General features: G+C 31.1%; 1 protein-coding gene across 7 annotated transcripts in view; it reads right to left on the minus strand.

Annotated features, from left to right (window-relative positions):
- Positions 1-1515: 1515 nt before the first annotated feature.
- Positions 1516-14698, minus strand: part of LOC148599771 (uncharacterized) — a 34434-nt gene continuing 21251 nt past the window's right edge. For 6 of the 7 annotated variants that reach the window (XM_088558458.1, XM_088558461.1, XM_088558460.1 and 3 more), the window contains exons 3-6: positions 10130-10203; positions 9092-9361; positions 8263-8370; positions 1516-1739 (exon numbers count right to left, since the gene is read on the minus strand). In XM_088558458.1, coding sequence (XP_088414584.1) covers positions 1571-1739; positions 8263-8370; positions 9092-9361; positions 10130-10203 — 621 coding nt within the window. In that variant the 3' untranslated portion in view covers positions 1516-1570. Of the gene's footprint in view, positions 1740-4740; positions 7287-8262; positions 8371-9091; positions 9362-10129; positions 10204-14698 lie in introns of those variants that run through there. The other variant, XM_088558463.1, reaches the window with a different exon arrangement.

Raw genomic sequence — 14698 nt, forward strand, 5'->3', positions numbered from 1 at the left:
AAAGTAGAGGACGCTTACCCTACCGGTGCACCTGGTCAATCCTCCCAGTTTTTAGTTGCTCATTTGCTTTTGTTACTTTGTATGTATTTTTTTTACTTTCTTTGTGTTCTTTGTTGTGTATGTCTGTTTTTCATGCCTGGTCATTGTTCCTGGATTACATTCTTTTGATTACCGCTAGAACCTTGGTCCCCTTGATTACTCCTTGATTACCGCTATAACCTTGGTTCCCTTGATTACTCCTTGATTACCGCTAGAACCTTGGTTCCCTTGATTACTCTTTCATACGTACTAGCTAATACCTATAACAAGGACTTTAATATAGACAGTACTACAATTATGCTTTCAGCAAATGACTTGACATCTCACATTCGATAAGGTATAGAATTTCAAAACTAAAAGTAAACATTAAAAAAATAATAATGTTTAAACCCTCAAAGATATATACTTAACCGGCATTGTAAAGTATACTTTTTTCATATATATTTTATTGCAAATTGTTATTTGCTTTTTTAATATAAAATAATTTCTGTGTATATTTCTGTGAACGTCTTTTGTTACATTACAAGAAAAACAAGTACTATCTATAAGAAAAAAAAATTACCGTAAAATTTTATTCTTTTTACTTATAATTTTCTACATTTCATTCAGGAAATAACACATGACATGCAATTTCAATTTTCAATAGAGTGTTTTTCGAACTTTGTTATCAGTATTTGGCAATTAGGGAAACAGAATTGCGATCAGATGACTAGCATTTCCATGGAAGAGCATCTTTAAGGTCAAAAGGTAAAAAGCAAACCTATACGGACTGCGGAATCATTTAAATGCATACGAGTAAAAACGTGTTAGTCGATGCATATGATAGATATCTTTCTGTAGGCATATATATATATATATATTGTGAATTTTGAAATTATGGTGATGTTTTTACCATTGCAAACATTGTGACTGACTTGATTTCGTTACATTAAACATTACTGATGTTGGGTCTTTTCTCTTATTGTCGCAAAAGGAAATACCGGATTTGTTTAAATTTACATGACAAAATTGTAAAATTGAATGCACTCAATCATTTCTGAAATAACACTTCTCAGTTATGAATAAAAACGAGTTTGTCGATACATGCGGTGGATATATTTTGTATGTTTGTAAATACCGAGAATGATTTTTGAAACATACGAATTCAACATCTAATTGAGTAAAACTCCGTACATCAGAATGTAACGTAGTAATAAATTTAGAGAGCCCTTTTTAGAAAATGTGCTTTTTGTTTACTAATTTATAATAGAAGTTAAGGTGCACAGTCTCTTGTTTCCGGAACATCTACAATGAAGAATACTGTAGTGGAGTATAAAACTTTTACACTGTGCTATCATTTGATAACTTTTGAAAGTATATATTCTTTCCTATATTTCCGAGAAGAGAAATATAGCTCTCGGGAGAAAGTTAAAATTAAAAGTAAATATCTAGTGCCCGAAAAGTTGTTGTTTTATTTGGACTAAAAAGACACATAGGGCGTGCGTATACGTTTTTAATAAGTTAATTTCTTTACACCATTAACCTGCTCTATCTAAGGTCCATTGTTAACGCATTTGCAACAACCATTGAAATAGAATAGTTCAATTTCAAGATCATCGATGTCGTCTGCAAGAGACGGGGGAATTGTTTGTTTGATGACGACAGCGGAGGCTAAAGATTGTTCATGCATACATCTACACCCACTGCATCCAGTAGATTGGCTGAAAAACAAAACATAAGAATAAATTATGAAAGTAAAGGAATATTTCAAAGGTGGATAGGTATCCAAAATGGGGGCACTCCCACGACACTCATCAATTTGCAAAATGCATGCCATGGAAATAACGTATTTTCAAGACCCTGTCGTAAAACCATTCACGATCCTGGTGGCTTCCCTTACGTGATTCTCGGGTCCCTCTAGTGTGCTAATTCAAACTCCTTGGTCTTTTTCGTTACTCAAAAGAAAAACATCGGAGGCACTTAACAGAATAATCTGCCCGGAATTTTACCGATCCGATTATAATATTATAGTTCAACTTGAAGAATTTTTTACCATTACTTTTTTATAAGCTCCTCGCTTCGCGCCAAAATTCTTGATGAAAGTTATTGTTCCTTATTTCTAGTGATATCTAACTTTTCTGGTGCCACCTGGTGGATAGAACTACTCTGATTCGCGTATGACTACAATCCCGGCAACTATTTTAGACGAAATTATCCTTTTTGCTTCCGAGGTTGTTTTTTAGTGTAGCGGAATGAAATGGCCGAGTAGTTCCGATTGGTTCCACCACAGCTTTTTATTGGTGAATTGAAGTAGTTTATTGGTGAATTGAAATCGCCATTAGCAAGGAAATTTTCAAATAATTGTAATACATTATATTTTCAATTGATTCAATTAATTGAAACTATTATTACGACATGTTAATATAAAAAGTGCAATTAAAAAGACATTTTCAACATCTTCTTTAATATTTTTTGGCCCCTTAAAATTTCTAAAAAAAATTATTCAGTGGTATAGATTTCAAGAAGTTTTAACCACATGTTTCATGGGAATAATTTCAATGATCATATAGTAGACTCATCAAGATCAAACTTCGGACCACTAAAATGCTTTGAGTTTGTAATCAGAATATAACAAAATAAAGTTTTCTCCCTTTGGTGTTGTGTTCCCATTAAGAAGGACAGAAAGAAGGACAGAAATTGCAATTCAAAACAGACTCTCTCCACTTTAGTATATATATCATTGACAACTCAATATGAAAAGATGTAACGAGTATTTAACAGTATTTACATTCAGAGTAAGTATAAAATATACCCATGCATGTTGAATCGGTACATCGATCCTTTATTGGAGTTGTAATAATGTGAATCGGTTTCTTTAGCATATTTACCGAGTAACTCCTAGTATGAAATGCAACTTTATGGAAAATTTGAATTCGAAGTACGACCATTGATAACCATTTGAAGTACCAGCCCATATATAATTCAGAAACACTGTCACTCATGTGATTCATTGTAAAGAAAAACTCACCAACTTAAAATACTTTTTCAATCTACATATGCTAACAGTTGTCCTTTCCATATTCAGAACTATCATATATTTATCTCCCACTAAATTCGACCAAATCAAACAAAATCAAGAACGATAACTCTTGCAAAGAGCTTATTTCATGTACATTCTATATAAATATAAAAATGCAACACCCAAATGAATAACTATGACTGGTTATATAGTCTGTAACTGATGCTGAACAAGAAATAAGAAATGAAATTGGTGTTTTTTGACATGCATGAATAACCTCCTGTTTTTTTGTTTTATAAAAATCCGCTATTTAATTGATCAGAATCGAAAAATACGCATAATATTTGATTAACTGTATTTACAAACCCGATGGTTTAACGAACGGTAATGTAAGGGGGAGGCTAAGTAGGTGTAACCCACAATTTTCATAAGATATTGCGGTTGTTGAAAATTTTCGGCTTTCTGAAGTAGTTACCAATCTCAGAAGCATGCAGAATAATAATTTGGTGATTATTTGTAACAATGTTACAAGGGTAGATATTTTATTTGTGATATAAAGTTCTGCGGAGGATCCAGGGTTGGAGGTCCGAGGTCTGGTGTTTGAAACCTGCCTTTTGCTGATAAATTTTGTTAGCTTCAAACAAATTTGGGAAACAACAGGCAAATAATGGCATTTAATTCCCTTTTCTTGCTGATACTGCTCTTGAACATCCTTATCAAATTATCCGGTCCCGCCCTTGAAAGGTAGCCCTAAGCATTGATTTATTGAATGGACAATAATGTTTTCATATGAAGCCTTAAATGGTAATTAAGATGAAAGTTATGAATAGAATATGATGACATATCAGTGTTATCCCCCTTTAAACGTAATGTGATCTCATTCTAACTATCTTTTCCCAGTCCTTAGAAGATATAAGCACCTAAATTCGTTAATTAACAGTTTATTCAAATAAAGTAAGATTTTTAATTTATAGCATTTAACAAATAAAAAAAAAAAAATAAAAATAAATTCCAATATAATAGTTTGGAGTCACGTATACTTTAAATGTCAATGAAAATTAAAATAATAATAATAAAAAAACATGTATAAGCTGTACCTGATTCGTAAAAAAGCTAATTTATAAATATTTTTTAGCTTGTGTATATAAAAAAATTTAAAATGCTATTTTTTCATATGTACAATATTTTACTGTAACATATTTAAATAGGTATGTCATTTTTAGGTTAGTCATACTATGTACACTATGTTTTGTCAGTAAAAGGTTTGTAAGTCTCGTCATTTGACTCTGTGGTTTCACGAAAATGGGGCCTATTATACTATTCAAATGCATAGGGATTTGTCATTTTCAGAGCGTTGGGTTCTGTATATAAAAGCAAAAAAATATTTTTGTGTACATATGCCTATAAATATGACAAATATATATTTCCACATAATAAAAATGTTAAGAAAACGCGTAAAATAGAAGATTTTCCATTGTAATACAGCGTTTCGGGATCCCGGATGTAAACAATAAAATGCAGACTGGTCTTCAGATTTCAATACGTTCTACATCAGAAATTCCGGTAAGGAAAATGAAACTAGAACGAGACTTACATACCCTATTTAATGCACATATGCTTTTGAAGAAAAAGTTTAGTATTTGTTTTTTTTAAATCTATTATTAATCCACACGTATTTTTTTTTAAAATAAAACTTTAGATGGTAGTTTTAATAGTTATTTATTTTTACTCTCGCTTACAAATCTAATCTTAAAAGACAAATAAAAATTCAATTTCTAACTTATTCAGACTGCATATGGAGAAAATAAACTATGTTTACACAACTTGATACAAAATAAGATCAAATTATGTATCTATATGAGCGTATTTATGAAATAATCTCATGTTTAGTAAATACTTAACAATTTCCATCGTTCTTTAGAAAATTAAACAATAACCGTTTTAAAAATATTTATGGATGTACATTCTTTATCGACCGAAAATAAACCAAAACGGGAAGTTGCACATGTTGTTGTTCTAGGCAAACCCTCAAACAGGAAATGGATATTGTAGAGTAGAGAAAATTAGATGACTCTACGCACTAAATTTTAAATCAATCCATTCTTTGAGAGCCGAGAAAACTGCGACGAAATTCGGACGGATGAACAGGCGGACAAAGTAATTCAAGTATACCATCCACTCGTTGAGTAGGAAATTGATGAAAGATACGTTTTTTATTAAGTAATCAATCAGTAATCAGAAAATATAAATTGTTAAGAATCAATTAATCATGGCGCCAATAAATCTTATGAATGATAATTTGCGCCAAAAGCTGAAACATCGTAAAAACAACTCAATTTACAAAAGAATACACGTGTCCTTTCTTTGATGCAGTTTTTTTTTTTCAAAACGATCCACATATTTGTGTTCCTTGAGTGGTCCGTGTTTATAAAACTCGTCACAAGTGACGAATCAGAAAAACCGAGAGTTAGTAAAATTTGTTTCATACCTATTAACACAACAAAACCAGGTAAATAGCATATTCCTACTGATCAAAGTAGCGTTTGATTTGGCTAACTAAACATTTTAACGCCTAAAACGGGCTCAGCATGTAGGTCTTTGAATATTACGTAGTTAAAACATACAAGAAAACTATGTTGTCTCTTTTTTCCAATAATATCAAAACTTATTATGGTTTTACAATACTAGTTTAAAAATTTTATACAGTTAGTATACATGTAAATACAAACAGAAAACAAATATAGAAAACAAATAAAGACAGAGCTTATGATGACCAGGCGTCGGTTTCACAAAAAGTCGTAAGTGTGGAATTGATCGTAAATCATGACGTCACAATGCTATTTAAGTTTATGACGTCATTACTTACGATCAATTTTATACTTACGACTTTTTGTGAAACTGACACCAGGTTATAAGTGTACACAGTTGCAATACGAAATGTTACACAAGCTTTGTACTCATTTCATTACAAGGCGGTTTATGAAATATGATTGTTAAATTCGGAATTGATGAATATATTTAGTTAGAGCAATTAAGAAAACAACACCATGTTATTGCAAGCTCAGAACTGCGTCTGACGTTCTGATGTAACATTAGACGCTACAGCCAACCCACTTAGAAAATACAAGAATCTTGCTTTGGGAAAGTGAATTATTTTTACGCGATGTTATCCAATGGTATAAAGGCGTTCGATTTGTATTATGTCCAAGATTTTCAAAAGGTCTGTCTGCAGCGGTTAGTAAGAGAGGAAACACGAACGTCTGCCGCTGCATAGAGCTTGCATGTTATTATTGCATTAACGAGAGAAGACAGAAAAAAGCAGAATAAAAATTGTGAATTGTGATTTTGATTTTCAAAAAGTTTAAGTACCATTCTGTATAAGAATCAGGCAATGGAATGCACATAATTGTTCTCAATTTGTTCAGTGTTTTTTTTGCCTCAAATATATTCAATAAATTTAGAAAACAAACAAAAGGCTAATGAAATGTATCTTAAATATTCTTTGGTGTAGATATGACAGGTTATACAGGGAAAAGTGCTGGGAAATTTTCCCGCCATTAGTCCATAGGGCATTTCAATTCAAATTGACCTATCAGTATGTTAAAATTACAAACTTCACCAACACTTTGATGGTATGAGGTATAAATAATTGGATAAATGTGATAACTCTCGATGTTTTCTTCTTGTGCCACACCTTACTCAAATTTTACATGATTTTTAGCTGGAGTGGTACTTAAAATGATAGTCGGGAGTTTGAAATACACAAATGATATGTAAGTATATGATAATAAATTAAAAAATGTAATAAATATATACACATTTGATAATCCTTTAAAAAAATACATCGATAAATTTATTTGGTAACAAAAGAAGTAGTAGTCTCTCGTGGTGATTTCTATATGTTATATTCGATTATGGCAGAAAGTTCACATGTTTTCATATAGAAAACAATATGTTCAAGTCAACTGTTAATTCAAACTTCCCCATCAAAACGTAAGTTTTTCTATCCTAACCCTTAAACCCTGAAATTTTAGACCTCGAAGAAACATTTTGAATTATGCATCAAAGTTACGACGATGCGTCTCAACCGTAGTTGACGCATTTACAACAGCCATTGAAATAGAAAAGGTCAATTTCCAGGTCGTCCATTTGATCAGCCAAAGATGGCGGGATATGTTGTTTGATGACAACTGCTGAAGCAAGTGCTTGTTCATGCATACATCTGCATCCTGTGCAACCGGCTGCTTGGCTGAAATAAACATAAAAGCAGAACTCAATGGACGCGTGAGACTAAATGGCCGGTTGTATAAGGAAACACAGTTCCAAAAAAGAAGATGTACATGAACGTAGTAAGATTTAGGAAGGGGGTTCGAAATTACAAATACATGTGTCCATCACCAAAAATGAATGATAAATTCGAAATAGAGAAGATAGGGGAAGTCATATAGTATAGATTAATAACTTGAGCTATCTCACGAGACGTGTATATCGTTTGTAGATTGAAATGAAGTTCTTTGAAGGGTATAAATGTGATAAGCATTCTAGTAATGTTTTAAAGTATTTACATTTCGAAGGTTGCCACATACTATTCCGTGAAAGGTTTCAGATGACAACGATATGAAAAAGATGCGCCATTTCATTTTTCCCATTTATGTTGTAATTTTAACATATTGGATGGAGAGATTATACTCAAACACTCTGGTCGTTTGTGCATGAAATACACATAAATGATTTCCTTTTTAAGCAATATATAAACATAACATGCTCATAAATGTGCTTTTATGGTAAAGCTCAAAATTTAAGCAAGCACCTTCTTTGCCATATAAGTACATATAAGCGACAAAACAGATTTAGGATAACACAACAAGCTTTAAGTTTTAATATAAATGTTTTAGGATTTGAAATGCATTGAAATAAGGTTTCTTTAGTATCAAGAGACGGAATAATGTTTTGAAAATCACAGGTATTAATGTTTCTGGAAGTCGTCTATATATTTCAATAATCAATATGATTGAAAATTCACATTAAGTTAATTACGTAGTAGCAATAACTACTGTTTGGTCGTTTTAATATGTATTCTTTCATTATTCATTTAACAAAGTTTTAATCAACGAAAGAACGTTAAAATAATGCTGTACAGAAAACACGCAGTACAGACCAATACCTCTTGCAATGAAGATACATTTTTTTTTTATTAAAAATGTTTATGGAATTGTCGATCTTACCTGCAGTTTTCAACTTTAAAAACCTGTCGCATCCCTGGTAAATGGAGTAAATTTCGGTTGTCACCGTTTACGCTTGGTTTTAAATCCGGAGTTTCAAAAAATACATTTCTGCAATAAAATATTAACAAAGTTTTCTATTACGTTTACTCTTCGGTTAAAATTTAAAAGAATATGAAGCGAATTTAGGGTAACAAATACTCTGTTTCAAACTATAGCTATAACATAAACATTAACATTTAACCATCCATGATCATTTAGAAATGAAAAAGTATTATAATGCAACGCAATAAATGCATTGTTTATAGTGTAGTCCATTTTAGTTCTATAATTTTCGATTTAAAAGCAGGACTAATCTATTTTCGGTAATGTTATTCCGATAAATGTCGAATGTTACCTGATCATCAACAACAATACATCAATCAATTATGCTGAGAAGGATCCCTGAGATACATTTTTTATATCGACGATGTATATGGGTGAAACCTTTTCAAAATGAGTTTAAAAATTGAGATCATGGCAAATAATTTACATTGTAGACATTTTATTCAAACAAATTTCAATTCTGTGACACAGTATGTTTAGTTTCAACATAATGAATATCCTCTTCAAGTTTAAGCGAGGATTGGAAAATAGCACAATATAATAGTTTGCCAAGTTTTAGTTTTTCATGTTATTACCAACTCATATATTCTAAAGACGTAAGAATAAAGACCACGAACATTTAATAACCAAATTCAAAGAATAAATTTGTGAAAATAACCCGTTACACGGTATTCTTATCCAATATGTACTGCAGTCCTGGTAATAATCAGATTACAGTGTTACGTACGTTACACAGCAAGCGTGCATAAAATCATCGTTATTTGTTGGTGCCTGACGCTTGAATCTCATATTATGGAAGGGTCCATATCTTCTCCTGCAGTCCACGTTACAATGGTAGTTATATGGGGCAACACTTTGTGTCGTCACCGGAATTTTGTTTTTTGATCCGTATAAAATCAAACGTTCATATTCAAGCTGCTGTTTCGGATTCCTAAAATATCCTGGAAAATATTTTTCTAAATTTTCTGGTGTAATGGTTGTAAATTTCCTGCTAGTTCTGAAAATGAAAATAACGGTCTTTTTATTTCTCAACAACCACTGTGCATGTAAAATTTCAAAATGATTCGTAATGCTACACACAATCCTATAGGTATAATATTAATGCACATATAAGTATTTTGCAACTCAGTATAAAACAGAAAAAAAGATAACGTGTTAGAGTATTCACACAAAGGAAATTAACCCCCTTATTGTAAATCTTAAATATGTACTAAAATATGATTTTTAATTTTTTTTTATTATTTTCTTGATTGCTCATATTGACAGATATGAAATGCACACATTTTACAAGAAATCGACAGCAAATTTCCATTTCATAAACCAATCATATTTGCAACCTCATCATTAGTTTCCTTCATTAAACGGAACTTAAGCTTGTTTTCTAATATAACGTGCATCAAAGGGTTTTAGACTACAGCCGTGGTAAAACTTTGATGACGATGACATATGTGCGAAAAAAAAATAAAATAAAACTATACGCAAAAAAATACATTTGTGTATTTTAATCAATAAAAGGACACAATATTTGTGCCAAGTTAAATATAAACGCACTGGGAACACTATGTACATAGAATGGGTACAATATTTCCAAAAGGTGATTCGTCTATTGATGCAAATCATTTTACCTTCGCACATTTTGTCTGCTATGTCATATTTCCAGTAATTAGGTTTGGCAAAAAATGAGTCTAAGCAGTTTTCTGACAAAATTGAATTATATTTTATGTTAATACTTAAGTTTGTGAAAAGTTACTATTTGTATACTTACAATAATTTTTTCCACAACTGGTTAAAATGTGTCACTCCTTGTGTTGATATTACAAAAATAAATGTGATTGTCAACTGTAATATGAAAAAAAAACAAATTATTACATATTGGAACAATGACATGGAATACTATGTAAGAGTTTTGACTAAACTGATATCTACCGTAATGGGACTTACTGTTAATTCAAAAACAGTTATACAGACTAAAACTAGGATTGGTTGATTAATTATGTCTTGATGTTCTATAGCAGGTATTATAATACAAATGTCATGACAAGAAGTTTGGACAATCGAACAGATCCTGCTTTATAATAGTCTGATACTCTCATTCCTAGGGGAAGTAAGCGCCATCATGCATGCTTACATGCAATACGTGTGAGGTAGTTTTCAATGGAATTCGTAGGATTTTCATGTGGCGTTTTAATGGAAATTCACCTACAAAAGCTCGATTCGCATAAGATTATCTTATCATTATATGTTTAAAACCAAGAAATTTTATGACATTGCTAAGTTAACTAAGTCATAAAATTTCTTTGTTGTTTTAATTATTATTTTGAACGAGAAAAATGGATGATTCGGTTTAAAAAAGTATTCATTAAAGCGGAGTACAATTTATTTACCCACAAAAAACAAAACAAAACAAGAAACCAACAAGACGAAAAATATTTGAAATGTTGAAGATTCTTAAGATACAACAATGAAGTTCATACTGTACAATGGCTAAAATGGGAAAAGGTTTGGGAACGACGAGGAATGGGACAAAAAAACACTTAGTACGCTTTTAACGGAGAGAATTTCAAAGGATCGTGTCGAATAATATTGGCAAGTATAGCATTAAATCGTTATTTCACCTTGAAAATACGCAAGTTTCTCGTTTAGTAATGTTAACCTCCCTACTTCAAATCTCAGATCCACATCTTGTTAAGTAGCTGTCTTTGTAAGAATCATGCACAATCTGAAAAATGTGATACACCCCCAAAAAGGCTACATATTTTTATTTTTGAAATTAAGTTGTTTTAAGGGTCGAGATAATCAACATTGAAAATCCAATAGACGCTATTGTATTTGAGTGTCATTTACAGAGTATCTCCCTTAATTTTGAAATCTACAGTGCATTCTATACAATTTTTTTATCTCCTATGAGCACGGATTATATGAAAAACCACATGTTAATTTCTGTTTACTAAGGCACTTTAAACAAGATATCAAAAATAAAAATATGTAGGCATTCCAACCATATATCACATTTTGCATGATTCTTAACTGGAGTACTACTTAAATGTTGTGGCATACTGATCATACTTGACAAAAAGATCTCCCTTCAACATTAATCATCTTGTAACATTACATCTTTAAACTATGGTATTTTTTTAAAACAAATTTTATATAAAAAGAGATTGAATATGTTATAAAGGAAAGTTAGCTTTGACAAAAATACATCACCGAAAAGCAGTTACAAATAAACAGGATAAAACGCTTGTAGAGAGAATAAAATTGAAATATATTTTCATAAATGGGGACTATTTGACGTGAATGGCACGCTCATGACACCTACAAATATTTCTAATGTCGACATCCTTCAACAAACCGTCAAAAGTTAAGGCTATTAAAAAAAAAAAAAAAAAGAAAAAAAAAAAAAAAAAAAAAAAAAAAAAAGAAAAAACATCATTACAAGGTTTTAAAAACTAGTAGTATAAAAGCACTTACGTTGTTTTAAAATTGGATTAAAATCTACATGTATTGCATATACACCAATAACGAAGTTGAAGATATTGACGATTTTCCTCCAATTCCTCTAACAGATATACATGTATGAGATATACATGTATGATATATACCTTCGTAAACACCGATGAAGGATAAATGATTTCATAAGTAGTGACGTGGCTTCGTTAACCACATTAAGTGTACATTTTTCTAGAATCGATTATGCGATTTTTCCTTTATCAAAATAGGATACAACCTTCACAATTTAACTTTTATTCGATTCCTGATATAAGATTTGTTCTTTAATTAAGTATTAGTCTTTGTAAGAATCATGCAAACTCTGTAAAATGTGATACATCTAAAAAAGTCTATATATTTTCTTATTTTTATATGAAGTTAATTTTTAGGTTTATATTATGAAATATGCAATTATTCATTCAAATCTGCCTGCTACTCTGACATAATCAACATTGAAAATCTAATAGATTCTATTGTATTTGAGTCTCATTTACAGAGTTATCTCCCTTAATTTTGGAATCTACAGAGCATTCTATATAATTTGTATCTCCTAAGAGCATGAGTTATATGAAACACCGAATGTTAATTTCTGTTTACTATGACATTTCAACAAAATATCAAAATATTCACCCATGAATCACATTTTGCATTCCTAGCTGGACTACTACTTAATACGGTCTTTAGTTCTGAATAATTTGAATCGCGGACTGTGAAGAAGTCGTTAATGACGTTACAAAAAATCTTATACTAATATCGCATGTTGCCTAAAGAAACCCACCATTAGGCTAATTTCATATAAAATTTAATTATCAAAAATAGACCTTCATGTGAACTATATTGTACATGTATGATTTATTGGTACACAAGGGCATAACTTTCTTTCTAAACGTTCTATCAATGTAATTTTCTCTAACGTGTTTCCGTATTGTCATAAAATTTCCCTTTCAGCATATTAATTGTCTTTTACCTAAACCAGTGCATTTAACCAGCCGATCTTAAGATCTCAATTCCTGAATAGGTTCACAAACTTATTCATTGTTTAACTTAATTCAGTATTGATGCACTTTAAGCATCAATATAAATAATACATTTCTTGAAATATAACGGACAATTTAGACAAAATAGGTTAAACAAGTGGTTACTTAAGTAGTACTCCACATAAGAATCGTGCAAAATGTGATATATGGTTGGAGAGCCTACATGTTTTTATATTTGATATCTTGTTTAAAATGCTTTAGTAAACAGAAATTAGCATTTGGTTTTTCATATAACCCGTGCTCATAGGAGATAAAAATTGTATAGAATGCACTGTAGAATTCCAAAGAAAGGAGATAACTCTGTAAATGACACTCAAATACAATAGAATCTATTGGATTTTCAATGTTAATTATCTCCTAAGAGCAGGCAGATTTGAATGTATAATAACACATTTCATAATATAGACCTATAAAACAACTTAATTACAAAACTAAAAATATGTAACTTTTTTTGGGGTGTATCACATATTTCAGATTGTGCATGATTCTTACTAAGACAGCTACTTCAAAATGCAGGCCAGCAGTGCAACAAATGTTGCAAAAGACATCTTGTTTCTATTTTTGCAAAGAGTTGTATACTAAGATGAATTTATAATTCATCAATTACATTAACTTTATTTCATTTGCTGCATGAGTTCCAGAGGTTGTTCTGTGCGAAAATTTATATTTTTGACGTCTTGGATTTACTATCTTTTGTTCAATAAAGAAAAGAACGGATATGGTGAAAGGCAACAAAAGCATCTGAAGGTATTCAACAGGTGCGAGTAAACACACGTTAAAGCAAGTTCTGAAAGGTCATGAGAACAAAAGCAGAACATCCTTGGTAATTGTTAAAATCGATCAACAAAAATTTAAAAATATAAACGTACAATTTTTCGCGGTGTACAGAAAAGCGCAAAGAATTGTATACACGCAATTGATTTTAGCACTTTATAAAATAACAATATTTTAACTGCGAAAATTGATACCTGTTAAAATATATGTTTACTGAACAGAGTCCGCGAAAATTAACTACGAAAACCGATACATTTACAGTACACTAGTATTCATTGAATTTTTCATGTTCCTTATTTGATATTATAATTTGGTGTTGAACTGAATATAGTGTCTCTTTACAGTTTTTTAAAGGAATATAGTTTGATGAATAAACTAAAGATATAGATTTCCAGACAGTTTTCTGTGATTCTTTATTTAATGAATATGAATTTCAAGGTTTCTATTGAATTTTAGGAATTTGTTGCGTTCATACTTTTATCTGTTAAATATAATATACATGTCATTGTTCGATAACAAGTAAAAAATTCCTTATATAGAATGCCAAGGTATGTAAAATAAACAGACATTGAAGTGATTCCTCTTGAATATGTGATATAAAACTCGTTTGCATATATATATAAGGAGAATGGTATGGCGAATATGACAAAGAAAGAACAACCTATCGGGATGAAAAAGGTTAGATCCAGGCCACCTATGAGTCATCAATAAACAACTAGGAAACCCACACACCACAGGACATGCTACAACCCGTGCCAGCACAACATTATACACTGGTAAAGGGAGATAGCTGCCCCTATAGACCCCAGTAAAGTAAACAAGAAACAAGACGAAACGAAAACTAAACAAGACATACAGAGGCAAAAAAGTCTTGGCCTGAGACAGGCACAAAAAGTGCGGCGGAGTTAAGATACTTTGGCGTGATCACAACCTTCCCCTCTGGCCAATGTGGGAAAATATCCACATTTGTCTATTTGTGAAGTTTAATAGGTACAGATATTTTAAAGAGTCAGGAATGCCCAAAACAGAGAAAA

This window comes from Perna viridis, chromosome 13, assembly GCF_037379345.1.
Source record: "Perna viridis isolate PV_CMFRI_1.1 ecotype Kerala chromosome 13, ASM3737934v1, whole genome shotgun sequence".
Lineage (NCBI taxonomy): Eukaryota > Metazoa > Mollusca > Bivalvia > Mytilida > Mytilidae > Perna > Perna viridis.